This window comes from Pyxicephalus adspersus, chromosome 5, assembly GCF_032062135.1.
Source record: "Pyxicephalus adspersus chromosome 5, UCB_Pads_2.0, whole genome shotgun sequence".
Lineage (NCBI taxonomy): Eukaryota > Metazoa > Chordata > Amphibia > Anura > Pyxicephalidae > Pyxicephalus > Pyxicephalus adspersus.
Genome location: NC_092862.1, coordinates 99731135 through 99750152, shown reverse-complemented (window position 1 = coordinate 99750152; position 19018 = coordinate 99731135). Strand labels below are relative to the sequence as shown.

The 19018-nt window shown below is 37.0% G+C and overlaps 1 protein-coding gene across 1 annotated transcript in view; it reads right to left on the bottom strand.

Annotated features, from left to right (window-relative positions):
• CNTNAP2 (contactin associated protein 2) overlaps positions 1–19018 on the bottom strand; it is a 902024-nt gene that overhangs the window by 399993 nt on the left and 483013 nt on the right. Inside the window, exon 9 of the mRNA XM_072412254.1 lies at positions 16835–16984. Coding sequence (XP_072268355.1) covers positions 16835–16984 — 150 coding nt within the window. The remainder of the gene's footprint in view (positions 1–16834; positions 16985–19018) is intronic.

Sequence of the window (19018 nt, the reverse complement as noted above, 5' to 3'; positions counted from 1 at the left end):
GTATCGGGCCTAAAGTGCAGAGTTTGCTGAGCTCTACCATAGGGTTTTATATCTGGGATATGTTTATTTCTCTAGGGGTTTGAACTTGATGGACTTATGTCTTTTTTCAACCTGACTTACTATGTAAGTACAGTATGTAACCACATCAGAAAGTAATCCAGGAAAATTTGTGAGTGCTAAACATAAAATACACATTGTACCTATGAGTACAACTATTTATGTAAATTTCAGACCTAGAAAAAGTTAAAGACTAAAGTGAAATTGTAAGCTTTACCTTATTTTATTAATAGAAACCACAGGTATCATTAAATGTAAAACTGAACTTGAGGCACAAAAAATATAAATACAAACGGCCAATCTCCTCTGCAGTATCTACGTATATCTTGGCCCCAGTGATTCCTTTGGGTAGCTGCACTCACTCATGGTGGCCTGCAGTAGCTTCACAGAGTACAGCTCACCTAAAATGTCCGGACTCCTCTACTCTGCAAAATATGGTTTGGAATTTTTGATATAATTAAACATTATTAAAGTCCAAATGCTAGTATAAATATCTCAAACCTCAGCTTCCAAATGCAAAGTAAAACTGGAAATAGGTAATTTTGTGTAGATCACATTACTAAGAATAATACACTATCAGTTCACACCTATCTCTATCTCTGGGACTTTATGCTTCCATTTAGCTCAGCAGATGAGAATTCATGATAAACCTATCACAGTTCCCATCCCTCAGCCATGCCCGGCAGACTAGGTGATAGAGCCTGCTTTACATTCAGACACAAGACAAATTAGTCACTTCTGTGTTCATGCTCCACATGGCATACTTCTGCAGGGATGATACATCCTTTTCAGTGATTGAGAGATACTGACTTACATTTTAGTGGTGCGAGGAGAGTAATTCTGCAAAAGAAGAAGCTTTAAAGATGAAAAAATTGTATACAGCTAAAAATTGTTTTAACAGCCATATGACAAGATAGGACTACAATGGTTATGGCAATAATAATGCAATTAATAAGGGATAAAAATATTATTACCTGGATATTAAGATGCATAAAAATTGACAGTTTCCTGCAAAGGAAGAACATTTTTATTTACCTTTCTAGGTGGCCAATGTCTCCTGCCTTCTATACAGTGCTTCCCTATAGAGCTTCTGCCTCTTTTAGACTTTTCATCATCAAACAATTTCAGTGTTAAATGGTTGTGCCATCTGCCACACAGTGTGGCAACCCCTGAACTATGAATAATGAATACAGGACAGAGAGGACCAAAGAATCTGCAGTGCATGGCTGAGACATAGGTATGCCACACTCGTATTGGTTTCAGATGTAAAGTCTGGCAGAGGCGGCAGAAGTGAAATAGGCCACTGGAGAGGTTTGAAAAATAGCTCCTGTAATGCAGCAGGGTGGCATTAGGATTTCTGGGGAAACCTAAAGAATCAATTTAAGCAAAAAGGTTTATTTCAAATGTAATTTGTGTATTTGTTTTTTTTTTACTATACTGTCCCATCAGATAACTAGAAACCATCCAAGCATTTTCTTAACAAACTTATGTACAATCCTGATCTCCATCACGAAAACCAAAAAAAGAACACTGATAACAGGAAAGCAACATTTATTAAAGTTCACAATAGTAGAATATGAGCAAGGGTAGATCATAAATAAAAATCAACAAATATGCATGGTTTAAGATAAATACACACTGTGTAGAGACTGCAAGTTTTTTTGCTTGTGTGAGTTTTATAAATGTTCCTCAAGTTATTTTATTAAACATCTGGCACAGAGCCATCTAACTATGATACCTTCTGTTAGAGGTGAACAAAATTGTGAAAATCTACTGCCAATAAATTTTATTATTTATTACAAACTGCAATGAGTCAGTGCCAGTTCTTTCAGTTATACCTGACAAGTTTGCTCTGGCAGAGTTTTGCCCTAGTATCTAGGTTAGGAATATAAGGGACAGGCAATAAACAAAAAAAAGTTAGGGATCACCAAGATGGCGATTTTCACACAGACACAAAGACACAGGTATTGAAACGGGCTGCAATGGTCACAATCCTGAACACGTTCCTACTCTTGGAGAACTTATACATAAATATGTGATGGCAGAATGGGTGAAGGCTGAGAGGAGAGTGTGGCAGTGCACAGTATGCAGACCCACAGCCAGTGTAGCGCCATGCTTTGGGTCTCATAGAGGGCTAATGCCCAGAGCCTCTGGGCTGGTGCTGGTGCTGCCTTTCTCTCTTCTGAGCCCTACCAACAAGCCAATGGTGGAGGAGGTGAGTTATTAAAAAAGAGGCACCACAGTCAGCAGTCAATCCCAAGAGCAGTGCAGGGACAGAAGGACAGGTATAGGGGCAATGGTAATGGGGTAAATACCTGGGTTGGGGTCTGCCACTGGAAGTGTTCTGTCATTTAGTATCTGTTACTTTAGGAAGGGGGGCTGTCAATGGGAATTCTAGTCATGGAGGGATCTGTCATTAATGATCTGTCACTAATGCACACCACTTATCCTACATCTGAACTAGCCTTGTCTTACGAAAATATAAGGTTTAAATAGATGTGTGTGTAACGATATTATGTATGAATGCATATATGCATACTATTCAAATCCCATTTAAGTTATTTATTTCTGCAGTGAATCAGCAACAACCACTACACACTGTTTGGCAGCCTTTGATTGTCAGGCTTTGAGAGACTGCTATGAATGATGATTATTCTCTGTACTAATTTAAATTAGTTATTCAATGTCTTAAAAAGAGATTGATATTGTGTTCTTCAGGAGAGAGTAGGCTAATCCAATCTTGTGTCTTGTCTTGTGAGTCTTGTGATCATCAAGTATTACGTAGTAAACTTTATATAAATCTTTGTTAACTTGGAAATTTGTGTTGCATTTCTGTCAATGCTAATTATGATACTTCTTTGCCATAACATGTTTAAAAAGGCCACCAATTACATAAGGCTTAAGATCTGTTCGCAAAATTGTTCATGTTTATGAGTATAAAGAAGAGCCAGTGTTATCTCAAATTAGATTCAAACAAATCTGGGTATGTACAATTACATCAGCTTCAATGAGAGTACCAGTTATTAAAATCTGAATGCCATTGAATTAATGTCTTTGGGTTTTTATGTTTCATTTAAGGGCTTTGACCACAGTAATGGCCATATCCTTTTGGACAAAGCCCTTTATTGAAAGATCTCTTTTATATATAGACTTTTATATACAACTATACAAGCTACCTCTGAGGAATTTTTCATTCCAAGAGGGTTTGTATTGTTTGCTTATGCAGTGATGCACTTGTCTTCTTGTAGAATCATCTTTTGACTCACTTGACAAAAAGATTAAATTTGAACAGTGCCCATTGACCAAATTAGAATTATAGAAACATAAAAGTACCAGATTTGTTTTGTGTCCTCAGAAATTCCTTATCCATTATTATCTGAATACATTTACTAAGAAGAATCTTTGATTATATTTAATACTCCAGGAAAGTCACCTAGTTTGGTTTATTCTATTTCAACAATTACTCTATATATTTCACTATATATTACCTATATATATTTCAGACTGTATATATATATATTGTAGGCAACCAGCAGGAAAGGTACTAGAGGGCAGATATGTGCCATGCAGGTTGCTGATCTCAATACTCTAAATTCCAGGGATTGGAGTGTGGCTGTTCTAGCAGGCCATCCTAGGTTTTCCCCACTGCTGGAGAAGAGTCCAGGTGCAGCTCCCAGAGGGAGTAAAAAGGGAATGGCTGCCAGACAGCAAGGAGAGGAAAAAGGCTCTACTGGAGGGGGCTTGAGAACCTTCCTCTACACATTGTTCCTGAGAAAGAGAGCGAGAGAGAGACAAGACTCTACAGACAAGGTGACCTAGTTGATTTTTTTGCCTTTTTGTTGGAACTGGACTGTTATAACACCCAGAGAGCTGGAGAAAAGTGTTTATGTCTTGGAGCTTTAACTGGCTGAAGTTAAGCCACCCTGTTGGGACAATTGTTTTTGTTGTTGTTTTGTTTTGCAATAAACCCTGATTTGGCATCCAGTCCTGCTAGTTGCCTACCGTTTGTCCAGCTAATTCCCACAATATATATATATATATATATATATATATATATATATACATACACACAGTCATGACCAAAAATATTGACAACCTTGCATTTATAGCAGAAAATGCACCACCTCTCCAAGAAAATTGTTGCAATTACAAATGCTTTGGTATTGTCATGTTTATTTCTTTTGTTGGCTCTGAAATATATACTAGATTCAAATTTCCTTTAGGGGCTAATGAAAAGTAATAAACTTTTTTTCCCTGAAAATACAGAAACAATGCACTTTTATTTTATTCATTACCACTTTTCAGCAGGCTTGCCATTTATTGCAAATCCCCACTTTTAGCATGGAAACATGGCAATCAGAAATTATCAAGCCACTCTTGGATCCCTAGACAGTGATTGACACTTTGCTACTGGCAAATGGCATATGCTACAATAGAGCTCAGAAGTACCCTGATTGACACTTTTACTGCTATTAACACTTTTCTAAATTGAGGAACTCAGCAACAATGTAAGTCTATGGGCGCTGATGGACATGCGTAACTGATAGACAAAAGTAAAGATCCCTGCTGGAAAAAGTGGTTATCGTTACTTTATTCAAGTGGACAGAGTTTCCGATTGCCAATTTATGGTATGGCAATCAATCACCTTAAAAAATTGATTTGCTACTTTCATCTGATCTGAATAATGACCACTTCTTGATTAATCACCTCTTTCATCCTAAAATTGGATTTATTTTGAAAAGATTTTTTTTTGGAAGCTATCTATCCCAACGTAATAGCCCAATCTCAAAGTGAAAAAGTTCAGAGATGTAGAGCTTTAAAAAGGCCTTACCACTTTGCCCAACTTTCTTACCCTGTGCTTTGTGTCATATGATGTCAGAGCTCACACAAGATGTAAAGTTTTTCAAGTATTGGCCACTACCGTGTTTCCCCGATTTTAGGACATCCCCATTAAGTAAGCCACCCCCGATTTTTAAAAAAATAATTAAAATAAGACACTCACCCTTTTATAAGATAGCTCCAGATATCTGATCCTGGGTGTGTGTCCTTTATGCTGGCTGCAGCGTGTGTGTCTTTAATGCTGGCTGCAGGGCGTGTCTTTTCCTGAGCCAAACTGAAAGTAAAAAGCCTGCACACGTGCCCCTAAATGTGTACTGTAGTCTTCTTCATGGAAAAATAAGACATCCCCTGAAAATAAGACCCAGGGCATATTTTGGCATTTCAAAAAATATAAGAGAGTGCCTTATAATCGGGGAAACAGGGTAAGACCCAACCACTGCATCCCGGGAGAAGATCACACGTTCTTTCATACCCAAAAGCACTGGGTATTTCTAAAAGGCTCCTCAAAATGTCAGAAGAACAGGACAGTGTGGCAAAGGTAAGTATTACTTTTAGTGTTTATTTATTAATGTTTTTTTTAAGAGAATTTGTCATTTTTGCCTGGCAGAAACAGTTGATGATAGTGATACCAGTGTTTAATGAGTATGACAGAACTAGGTAGTTCTGAAAATGCATACCTGAATACAATACAGAATGTTGACAATATACAGTAATATTGTATTGCTTGTAGGAAAATCAAGTTGAGCTATAAATATACAGTTTCCATAGTAGTAAGAAAACTAGTTGTGACAAATGTTCCTTTGCATATACCATGCCTATTCATTGCATAGGGAGACTGTGAAGACAGTATAGAATTATTTCTATATTACCTGTTTTCAGCATGCTGTTTAAATGCCATGCTGTTATATTACATATATATTGGGACATGGCATTCAAATTAAGATCCAAAATGCTTGGCTGCACTGGAACTTTTAAGAAATAGATCCAACTTGACTTCAAAACTACACACTGTCAGCCAGTTGGCCTATGCTTGTTTACTCCTTGCCAAAGCTCAGCCAAATAATTATCCACTGACTTTTATTGAGGTTGATGTGCCTGACTTTTCCCGTTGCTACAGTAACTACACATTGTCATTTTAAATCATTTTCAATGACTGGATTTTAAACTTTTATTGTGCACAGCAAGATACCCATGAAGAGGCTGATGCACAGCATCTGAGACAGTGAATTCGTCAGTTCAGTAGAGAGCATATATATATTGTGTGTATGGCACAGAAACCCAAGTGGCATTGGCTTTATTATCTCTAGTATCTGATATTACCATTCCTAATTATTGCATTTTAAAATTAAGTTGTCTGATAAGCAAACACCCGGCACAGACTTACTGATACAGAAAATTAATACTGTCATTGCTTCATTAAAACTAACACTTTAACACTGTGAAGATAAGGAAATTTGCAGAATGCAAAACAAGTTAGCAAGTGCTTACAACACACTTATGTGTGAAATGTATTTATGGCTTTGTCGCTGACCTAAGGTGCTTTGGTTTGGATTTTAGGACCATGAGTAAAAATAAAAACTTGAAAGAACAAGGTTCCTCTGAAAAAAAAAAGAAATATTGTTTCCATATCTAACATCCACCCTGCCTCTTCCTTTTAATTTAAAGCCATGTGCTTCCACCACCATATTGATGGCTACCGTATAACTGAGATCTTGGCCATTATTATTACTGTTGAAAGGACAAAACACCTGTTGGCTAGCATTAACATTGGTTGTACATTTGGCAATCTTGTTAAACCTAATTTTAGTCATGTAAAAAACTACATTTAACATATATAGCACACTTTTTAGCCTTATAAGCCTTTAGTAGTAAACCTTTTTGGTTAGTGTTTTTTTTTTATATGCATTGTATGGTCTGAAGATATTTGTGGGAAAGAATTGCAACATACTTGAAGGAGTGGAAGAATGTAGAAAATTCTAAAAGGAGTTTTTTTTGGGAGGTATTCTACAGCCAAATGGGTTCTGATGGATTCTAGACGTTTAATTATGTCCGTGTCTGTGACACTGTTTGTAATTTTCATGAACATGAGAAATGTAATTTAGCATGTAAGTACAGTACATATATATCCAATATTGCAAAGAACAAAGATGTGATGACCACACTCCAGGGTAAACAAATGTTCTGTATATATCGGTATATTATGTTTTAATATCTCACTTGCAAGAAATTGATCCTTTTAAACACAAAAAATAATGTGGGTAGAGATTAACAGGCTGAACAAACTATACCTAGGAATCATATCTAGGTAAAGGAACACTGTCGTGAAAAGTATTATATTCTAGTAGCTATTTGGGCTGTTTGTGATTAAAAAAAGTAACAATATAATTTAGTGTGTGAATTTCTTTCTTCAAATTTAAATCAGTATTGAGCTATCTAGCATACTTGACAGTCGCAGGTGTGGGGCAAACCATACAGCACTGCCTATGGTACTTACAACCATCATTGTACAACTATGTATTGAGTTTAGTATTTGTTCCAAGAATATTAAAAAACATATCAGTAACTGTAATTGCTTAAAACATGGTAGTTGGAGATTAACTAATTTGTTGCCAACTTGAAGTTCATTTAGAGCTAAACTCCGGGCACAAAAACTGTCCTTTAAATGTATTCCTTAGCACTAGCAAAAAATGATAGAAAATCAATATGGGAGCAGCAATCGCCTTTACTTGCTCAGTTATTACTTTGTAAAAATGGCAGTGACATCATTACCACGCTGTGCAGAGAGCGGGACACAGTGGGCATACCCACTACAGGCTGTCTGCAAACTAGGAGGAGGAGAGAGAGGGTACTTGACCAGTCACCATACATTGCAGGAAGTTCCTGCACAGAAACAAAATTTCACATTGCACATATTTGGTATGTAGGTTCAAGTAAGAACTTACAAATTTACAAACCAGGAGCAAATGAAGAGAGATAGAATCACACCCTCACTGTAATGCACGTGGGTGTGGACCCACTGTGCCACTGACTGGGTATGCTTCGGAGGGGCGTAACTAAGCCACTACCTGGTCTTCACTAGAGCCTCTGATGTTGAGGATAGGCTTGGGCCGCAGGGTAGCTGCCAGGTGCCACTCCAGAGCGATCCCCGGGTCAGTGGAAGGTGACCAGGGGGGTCAGGGTACTCGGTGCTAGCACCGAGGGGGCTTGCGTGGCCAAGAGGGAGGTGGCAACCTCTGAGGTCAGGGTCAGGCGGCAAACAGGCAAGTCCAAGGGTTCAATAAACAAGGTCTGGTACACAGCAAAGCAGACAGAGGAAGCACCTTTGCACTAGGAGTTTAGACTAGCTAAAACCTTGAGATTGCTCAGGCAACTTCCTGTAGTGGGAAGGGCCTTTAAATACTAGCAGAGATCCAGCCATAGGCTATAGAAACAGAGGGCGTGTATGTGTTGCCTCATAGATGAAGAGAGACACACCCACGCCAGCTCAAACACCAGTGCAAGTGTCCAGCAGGAAGGAAACTCCGGCATGTATCACAGGTTCTGGGGTTACTCTACCTGAAAGATAGGACCCGGCGCCCGTGCCTGAAATTAGGAGCAGCGGCGCCGGCACGACCTGCAGGTCTAACACTCACATTAGTGAGTGACATCTGTCTTTGGTATACAGTTTAACAAATAATATTATTTCTTTCCTATTAAACGAGTAAGCTTTTCAGAAAGAGAGGGTCGGAGCCATTAGTGATGGTGAGCAAGCTAATAGTAGAAGGATTAGGAGATAATGTGAATGATGGAATGAGAAAAGCATAAATACAACAACAAAGGGGAGGATAAGACCTGTTGGTAAAAGTGGAGTGTATATTGAATTAGGCCCTGAAGCTTAAGACAAAGGATGTGAGTGAAGGGGCCTCATGACAGGGTGGAGGGGGGGTCATATTTACTGTCAAGAGTGGGAAAAGTGTATGAGGTTATGGGAGGGATTGGCTTAAGTGGGTAGGATTAGGCATTCAATCCCCACCCACTCTCCCTAGGTGTTCACTTGGGGAAGTTATTTAGTCATGGCAGCTGGGGCATGGTTGGTAGATCCATGTGACTTTAGAAGTGGGTAGACTACAAATCTAAAGGAGGGTGGGAACTCATCAGGGTATTGAGTTCCTGGTAAGGGGGAGCCCTGCATGACACAGGGTTGTTGTGGGGCAAGGAGAGAGATGGTGATACCCGCTAATTGTCCCCTAAACGGTGTGGTAGCGGCTGAGGAACAGGTTTGTTAGCGGAAGTATCGGGCTTAAGGGATAAGGCAGGGGGTATTTTCATGAACCTAATACTGGTATTTGTTATTATTTGTATTTGTTATGGTTGTATTGTAATTAAAGTGTTAAAGTTTATGATGTTAATAAAAAGGCTGCTATGGCCAGTTTATCCCACAAGATGGTGTCAGTGTATTATTTAAAGTATAAGTGGCAAAGAGGGGGTGGAGATGAATTGGTGGTGGCAGGGTTATAAAGGCTTTATTGGCTCTACCCTAGTCATGGTAAGGTGAAAGCTGAGGCAGAAGGTACAGAAATTTAATATGGAAAGCTAAGACAGAAAACACACTGGGATCTCATTTTGGGGGAATTTGAGCCAGATTTGGGAGAGAATGATGAGGGTTTCAATTGCATATTGAGGAGGGAGCCAGTAGAAGTTATGTAGGTCTGAAATTCAAAGATGAAAATATGATAGTGGGGATTAGTAAAAGCTGAAAGATTAAAAGGAAGAATAGGACAAAAAATAGGCAGAACATGACAGAATTACAAAGAAGCATGGTAGAGGCTGAACAATAAACAGGAAGGGTAGAAGAATTCCATGAGTATGATTTACAAAAAGATTATAGGCTGTTCACTTACCAACGTGATCTTTGAAGAGGATATATCACTTAACTTAGTAGTTGGGATCTGCTCACTTTAACCATCCAATTGTATATAAGAAAAAACTACTGTTTTTAGATTTATCTGCAGGAAAATGTATTACCCTTCCAACCACATTTACTAACCTAAATGAAATACCCCTTGCAAGGGCATAATTCAATCTGCTAAGTGAACAGCCTATATTCCGTTACAAAATGAACCTCAAGGTGTGGGACCAGATTGTGGGCTGAAAAAGTAAAAAGTAAAATTTGAAAGCAGTGAAATCCTAAAAGAAAGAACATGAAACCATTGGAGAGATTAAGCAGGGCAGGTAAAAAGAGGGCAACATGGATTACACCAGGGAAAAAAGGTACTGAAGAAAGAGAGATTCTGTAGGTATATAAAATAGTGTTTTCTATTTCTTTATATTATAAAGTAATTGCTGACAGACAATTTTTCTTTTGTGAAGCATGTCTCAACTATTTTCTTGGATGAATACTGTTAAAATTGGGACACAAAAAATTACAGCTTTTACATGTAGATGAATGTACCTGCAGAGTATGTAAAGAGATTAAATATTCTGCGACTGTCACCAAGTCTGTTCTTGCTCAGTGTCCTGAGGAGAAGCCCGACAAGCACTTGTTTAAGGTTTGAAAAGTGAATTAATGATTTAACATGCCTTGGAACCCTGCACATTGTTGCTTTTTTATGTCCCTTAATAATAGTTGGCTGGAGTCCAAAAAGAGTTTTCCTTACCTAAAGACCTCTCAGATTTATAAAGTTAGAGCCATGTCAGGTTCCCACTGAACTTATCAAGTCCAAAACTTTACCTATAACAGCACTATATATTGTGTGTATATATTTATATATATATATATATATATATATATATATATATGTTACTTTTTCATTTATAAAACTAATTTATATCTTGGTTGCTAGTCATATTTGCATGAACAATCATATATAGTTGTTATATATATAGCTGAGCATATATAGTAATCCTTTAAAGTTTGACACAAGGTAAATATAAAAAGCACACATTGGTATAGCTCTTTAATAAATATTATATATCTTTTTTCATGCTTTGCCTATATAAGCTCAGGTGTGTTGTAGTGCAATTCGGCAGTACTCTTGGCCTAAACAAGCAATACAGGTTTATTTTAATGTAATTTATTCAGTCTCAGTCCTTGCATAAATACACCCAGTTACTTTTCTCTTACAAAAGCGCCCTTTTATGTTAACTTTCCCCCACCACCCGGATACATTTCAATTCCAAAAAAATGTGCCCACTTTTGGTAACCATGCTCCTTCCCCTTGCAAAAATTTAACTACGTAGGAGGTTTAATTCATATTTAGTGATTTCTGATAATGTAAAGAAAGAAGAATAGCAGAAAAAAAACAACAACAGGGTAGAAATATAAAATGGTTTAATAACTTGAATGTAGGCTTTCCTATGGCTGTTGTCTTCATATTTAAACTTATTGGCAGTGGCATCAGACAGTGTCCCCACTTACCCTTTTTTACCCACAGATTCCTGTGAGCTGTATTTCTATTTTTTTAGGAAAACACCTCTCTGGTTGTTTTTACATTAATTAGGCCTCATGGAATCACAACTTTTTTTGTGGTCCAATGACCAATAAATACCAAAGTAATATGGGGCTTCTAGTAACTGTAACTGTCTCTGTTACAGAGTTTCTATTACTTATTTTCACGTTTCACATTTTATGTTGCAATGCTTAAAATGTTAGATGTTTACTGTTTAGAATGTTATTGTGGGTGTCAAGGACAAAAAACTGTATATAAAGACTTATGAAATATACATTTATAGTATCAAATGTTGCTAAATATTCTTGCTTGGTAAATTACCAGATAGTTATGAGCTGGTTTGAGTGGTATTTATATATGGTATACTAAATATGTTGTTGAAAGTATCTTAAGAATTGATATGCAGCCATTGTTGCTTTGAATGCACATAGGCAGGCTGTTAAAAGGCTGCAGTAGATCAGCACCAATGAAGTAGAACAAAGTTTAACAAGGTGAATACAAGTATTTTAATAAAATTTATTTAATTATTACTTAAGGTGTATCTCTTCTTTATGCCACCTTCTTTTAGTCACTAATATTCTGTGCACCAATATGTGTGATTATTAAGTTTGTCTGAAGTTGAAATCTATAGTGTTGCTTTGGAGGGAGGGGATGTTAAAAATGTTGAAATAACCAACTATCCTCCTTCCTCTAATTTCTTAGCATGGTGTAGACAATCTTCTGTATATTGTGATGCTGCTGCTTGTTGTGTCAAACTGACACATTAGTTCTTTTTTCCCTTATCCAATAAGTGTAGAACATTGCTTTTTTTTCTTGCAGTGTTCTGAACTTTCCTTAGATTCAGATTAGATTCATTAGATAGCTCTTACAGTATGTAAGGTGATGGAACATTTGGATGATGTCATAATCGGAAATTGGTATGAAATTATTTCATTGGTTCATAAAGGAGCAACAGTGGAATCTCCAGTATAAAATACCAAAGTATTGGAGTAAACACTCATGAGTTTGAAAAAATATAAAAAACAAATTTAGGCTTGGTCAAAAATACAGAAATTGGATGTTTTAGCAGAAAAACTTCTGTTTTGGGCGACCTATCCCCATTCATGCCTCCATCAGTATATTCTGTACCATAACGTTGCGAGGCCCATTAAAATGTTTCTATTGAACCCTGTGATTTGCACCCCTTAGACATAACCTAATATGTGATTCAATAAAACTTCCCAATCTTTTGTTCTGTTCATATTCCAAAAATTACATTGTGATAAATGACTTGGATAGAACAGTCAAGGTTAATCAAGTTGCTAGAATAGAAACAAATTGTCATTTCTCAGCATAGGTCATTGAGGTTTTTCGTAGAAAGGACTGATGTATTCCTGAATTTTAATGTTTTTATGTTAGCTGATCATTTGGGATATAAGCATTTTAACGTAATCCCTGATGAATGTTTTATTTCACATATATCCCCTATATTTGTTGAAGAGCTATTTATTGCACAATAGTTACTTACAGTAACACACAACAGCTATTAAAAATTCAATTTTCTTTTGCGAATATTTTACAAGATGATGAAGAACAAAGGAAAAGGCTTTCTTTTAAGCTACTAATTTCTTTCATCTTTTGTCACAACAGATCTAAGTTATACCTGCATGCGATTATGGAAGCTTGGATTGATAGTCTGAAAGGCTACTGATGGTAATAATGAATAAATAAAGCTTTAGAAGAATAAAATTTTGCTTCTGTGCATGAGTTGACTTGTTTATCCAACTATAATGTGATTGGCGCATGATGTGCTTTCAGCCCATTCACTCGTTGTTGCTTCTAATAAGTATTACAGGCTGAATACAAAAATTGAGTGTCATTTGAAGTCTTTCCAAAATTATCCAGCATTAAGCATTACAATATGTGCTCTCTTTTTCTTAGATTTAAATTATGAAACAAATATTTCTAAAATGGTGTTTTTGTTTATTTTATTGAAAAATCTATTTTTATATTATAACATGGATTTTAATGGTTTATATCAATTTTTTTTACAAAAGGAAACATTCTAAAGCTGAACTTTGGGCACACTAAAAAGTTGATAACTGAATTGGTATGTGTTTTGTGAAACAATACTGAGGAGCAGTGTCAGCTTTCCATGCCTAATGACCCATATGCTCCCAATGGCCATGCTTGCTGCCCAGTCATTCTCAAAGGACATTTATTTAGCCCAAATTGGTTAAGGACTCTCAAGTTACAGTGTTTAGTCTGTCAAACACTTATGTAAATGCTTCTTTATTACAGGGAGGTGACAGGAGAGTCACCTAAATTGCACAAAGTACCACCTGTAATGCTGGCAATTTTGCAGAAATTGTCATTTATCCCTTTTTTTAAGAAAGTGCTGGCTGAATATATTACAGGAAGCAACAATAGGTGACAAACCAGCTACTATTTCCAGACTTGCATTGGATTACCTAATAACAGAATAGACTTTCATAGGAATACCTAATGACAACGTGGAAATTGTTGTTACCCAAAGCAATCAATCAAAATTCATCTTTCTGTGATATGAAATAAGCCTATAGTAAGATGCTTTTGAATTTCCATTACAAAAAAATTAAAGGTACCTGAACAATTTCATGAGTGTAATGATTATAGTCTGTCTGTGGACCACCCAAGATTATCATTCCTGGAGCAGGTTGATATATACCCAATTGTATCTGTCTTTCTATCTATCTATCTATCTATCTATCTATCTATCTATCTATCTATCTATCTATCTACCTACCTATCTATTCTTAAAAAAACAACAAAAAAAAGAACAAAAACAGTCTTTATCTAACCATAATTTTTAAATTTAATCTACAGCATCTCACAGTACTACTGTCTACTTTGTCATTTTCCTTTGTTTATGTTGCTGTCTTGACGTCATACTATACTATTATTTTAGTGTTTTGTCAACATAATTTTTATGATGTAGGGTTAGCTCAATGTGCATAGGAAATCCCTTACAGGGACACTATAATGATTTGGGGTCAATTTTATTTAAACTGTACCTGAACTTAGAAACACTTTTGCATTTCCCTTAGGAGACAATTTCACACATGTTATTTGCACATTTCCATTTGTTTTCAGAAGATAAAGACTTGTCAGCTGAGCTCTTTAGACCATGTTGCTAACACAATACATTAGGTCAGCGGTTGCCAACCGGTCCGCAAGAAAACTTTGGTGGTCTGCGGCTCATTCTGGTGCACCCCCGAAAGGCGTCAGGAAAAGGAACCTGCTGTGGGGGCACACCAGCCAGAGCCGCGGACCATGTCTCCTATATGGATCCCAGGCTCAGGGCAGTGAGCAGGTTGTATCTCTGGACACAATCTGCCCAATCACCCATCGCAGGCCCAGACTTGCCATGGGAGAGTGGGCGGGTTCTGGCATCATGACATCACTAAAGAGAAAGTTTCTTCCCCCTTTGAGTGATACCCGGCTCACCATGCATGTGCGACCCAAAGCCGGTATATTTAGTGGTCTGTCGGCCCAAAAAGGTTGGCGACCACTGCGTAGCAAATGCAGTGTAGCATAATGTAAAAGTTTAGCAAGTAGTAAACATCTGAATAGGACTTCATATAGGCACTTCAAATTAAATTAAAATCTCCAAAAGTTTTTTTACATGCTAATAAAATGTACATTTAAATAAAATAGCGGGGGGGGGTCAGCAAATCTAAATACTTATTACCAAGTGGCATTGTTGGCAAGTAATTTATTGTGAAGTTCTTGTAATTCAATAGCTGGTCAATATTGGGTGGAAAAGTTTTGTAGTCTGGATGTCACTGCTTCATCAGAACCAAAACTAAATATATGATTTAGACAAATGTATAACCCAGGCATAAATAATTGGCCTAAATCACAAAATTATGCTATTCTGATGTTGATTCATTATTTATGCCCGTGTTATACATTTGTCTAAATCAAGGGTGACCAACCCATGTCCAGCCTGCAGAGTTAACAATTACAGCCCTCTCCTGATTCCCTCTCTGCTTGCATTGTTTTGCGCACATCTCCTATGTTTCTCTATGAGATCATACTCATAGGAGAGGGAGCTTCCTGAGCATGCTCAATGTGAGCTCCCTGAGAGTGGGCGTGTACTATAGACCTGGCAATCAGCTGTGGCTGCTCCCCTGTCCACTTTGTACTGTGAGATAATCAGCAGCAACAGCATGAGAGCCTTCCTCATACCATGGAACCCTGCACAGGGGGGACGCTTAGAACCGCTCACTGCTGCCTGGAGTCAAATCTGCAGAAGATGCGGTGTGAGGGCTGGTGGGGTGCCTGTTACACAAAACTGGCCACTTACCTTCTGTGAACCCTAATTTCTCTTAACAGTAGAGAAAGGGAAATGTAGGATAAGTGGGGGACTTTTGTGGCCACCCCTCCCCCACTAAAAGTTCATCACTCTTACCATACTATGGTGCCCTGTCACATATAAATATCCACTTATGTTCTTTGAACCCCAATTTCTCCTGAAAGGGGAGTTGTAGGTATATTAAATTGTAGGATAAGTGGGGGACTCTTGTGGCTAACTCCCCCTTAAAATTTTATTGCTGCAGCAAGATAAGAAAAAGTATATCATACTGTGCTATCCTGTCACACTTATCTGGCCACTTACCTTACGTGAACCCTAATGCCTCAGGAACAGGGAGATGTAGGGACACGAAGATGTAGTAATAGGAACATGTCACCATTGGCTATCTGTCACGTGAATTGAATTTCTCTGGAAGCATCCATTGCAGAGATTTTGGGGTACAAAGATGATTAGCGCCCCTACCACTGACAGGACGCATTGTATGGTGTAGTTTCTGCTCTTTGGTACAGGAATGGTGAGCACGAAGCAATGTATGACTGGCCAGCACTGTATGAAAGCTTTAGGTTTGTATCTTTCATTAAATGAGCATCAAATGGTGAGTGCAGAAATTCTTAATTTGTCATTCTGTAATCTTTTATTTGCTGCATGAACGTTACAGTAACTAGAAACATTTAAATTTAATTTAATTTTAAATTAAAATTATTCTAGTTTCAAACATGTTTAATGTTTGTTTGGATTGTGGCCCTGAAATTTTTTCTCAATGTCAACAGTGGCCCCCTGATGAAAAAAGGTTGGCCACCACTGGTCCAGATCGCATATTCAATTTTGGAGACAGCATTAGCCCACAATCTATATATCTCCTTCTACATATTATTCACACATTAGTAAATAACTTTTCATTTCTAACACATTTTAAAGTGGTATTCATCAAGTTAAACCTACCTTTAAACATCTACAGGCAAGGCCAAGTCTGCTTAATTAATAGATTGCTACATTCTAGTTGCATACCTTACACAACTTTACACAACCTTAAACATCTTTTACAAGTTAGATTAGATATTAGCTACCCCTGAGTGCTTTCCCTTTAAACTAGCCACATGCATGAGACTCATTGCACTTGCATTTTGCAAAAAACCAAGAAAACAATGAACTATAAAAGTCAATATTATCTCACCTCCAAAAAAATATCGGCTTCCAGTACGGAACTGAAGAGGACTATTTGTTCTTACAGATGATGCTTCGTCTCCATCAATGGTTAACATGGCAGAGTTCTCCTCGGCTGTGAATCTTACTTCATGCCATTGTCCATCATTAAGGCCAGAACCTGCAAATAAAAAATAGTTAATATTAGCTGAAATTCATATGAATTGAAATTAATAAAAAATGTGTATACCGTCTGTGGAGACTAATGCACAAAATAAATATTATAGCCTGCAGCTCATATGGTCTGGATCTAATAATCTGGTGTGAATGATGGATGGAAATCCTACATTTAAAGAGTCAGCCCATTCAAATGTGCTATCTTTTAAGGAACGGTAGCATAGAACGCATGTTCAGACATGAAAAATACTCATCAGCAGTATGCCATATTTAGTCACTTATTCCCATCCCGACACACGAGAAACACCATAGCGCCTTTACGCATTTCATACTTCCAGTATTTAGCCATAATGACTATATACTGGTGGCAGGAAACGCATCAAGGTTTAAAACCTTGTATGTTTCTGTTTTAGTTTTTTTAATTTTAATAATATACAGATACAGAAAAGGTAAATATATATTCTGCCCCCCACATATGGCCTGCTGTATAAGCAACAGCAGTCTTTTTATGTAAACAAATTAGGGTCTCGAAAGTACCACTGGCTTTTACTGTTCTCAAGGCACCAAGAACTAGAAGTAGAATTTACTTTATAAGTTTAGTAATCCTTTTATTATGTGTATACATTTGTTGCCCCTACATATCTGCCCTATCCTTCTGCTTCACCACATATTGTAAATTATTGCCAAAAAAATACATTTGCGTTATCACTTCTGTGTTATCACATGTGGAATTTTAACTGGTCAAACAAGCTGGTTATCTTGTTTTACTTTATCGAATATGCTACATACAGTTTCCAAGCAAAACTATCAACATCCTCAATACAGATGTACAGCATGCAGTATCAGAATATATTCACTAACTTATTTGCAGTACTAAATGTGATAATACCAACATAAAGCTTGCTCAAGGCTTAGTCTCTGATTTTCTTATGAAGATTAAAGATGCATATTCTCTGCCCAACTTATTAGCATTACATAAATGTATCTACTCCCTGTAGGGACTTGTTTGGAATTGTTCCATTTTTTATCCAGCCTTTGAGCCGAATAGTACATTCTTACAGTAGTTTTATTCCAATTAAATTGCAGGAGATGCGTTCACTGATCCCAAACCAAGACTCAATATTTATCGTAGCAAAAAGATGAGTGGAATATTGACAACCCCTTTGGCGCATTTTTGGATTTTGTTTATTTTACATATATATATATATAATATTGTGATGATGACAAAATGACACTATGTGTATTTCAAGGTGTTAAAAAGAAACAATTTGTTGATAAGTATTCTGTTGTACTTTATATTGCATTTGTAGAATTTGCCATGATTGTAGATAAATGTTATTTTGTCTTTATTACTATTAATTTTATGTTGATATTTATCATCTTTTATCACTGCAAATGTTGGTTCAGTAGGTTAGTTTTTGACAGGGTAAATATTGTTCAAAAGGCAATTTTAAAGCACAATACAACCAGATAATTAAGTTATTTTACATCAGAAATAAAAAAGGAAACACAGTTATAGCACTTAGCATTTAAATATGCTAGATTTATGGGGTAAATTTACGGTAAATGGTTAGAATTTTTTAAACAGTAGGCATAAAGCAGAATACATTTGCAAGCAGTGCATGTTTTATGCAAGCTAATAATAACTTCTAAATTTCACTTTCACATGTCAAACATACTTAACTGCTTATAAGTGTGTGCAAGCCTTTAGTCTTCAGTGTAATATAGGCAGTTTTTAGTACACTGTACACAGTTTTTTCATACACACCTTCCAACCCATGACCATTGCGAAGTTTGAAAAAGGTCACAACAAAATGGCAATCACAGACTACAGCTTATTCCCTCTAGCTTCAACATTCCCACAATCCTGCTCTGATGCAGCCTACATTAAAAACGTGGGTGAGGAGCAAGAGGTCAATAAGACCCACCTATTTGCCCCCCTAAGATATAGAACTAACATAACATTGCACACAATCCTAAACCACCAACTGCAGGCCTGGTAGATATAGAACTAACATAACATTGCACACAATCCTAA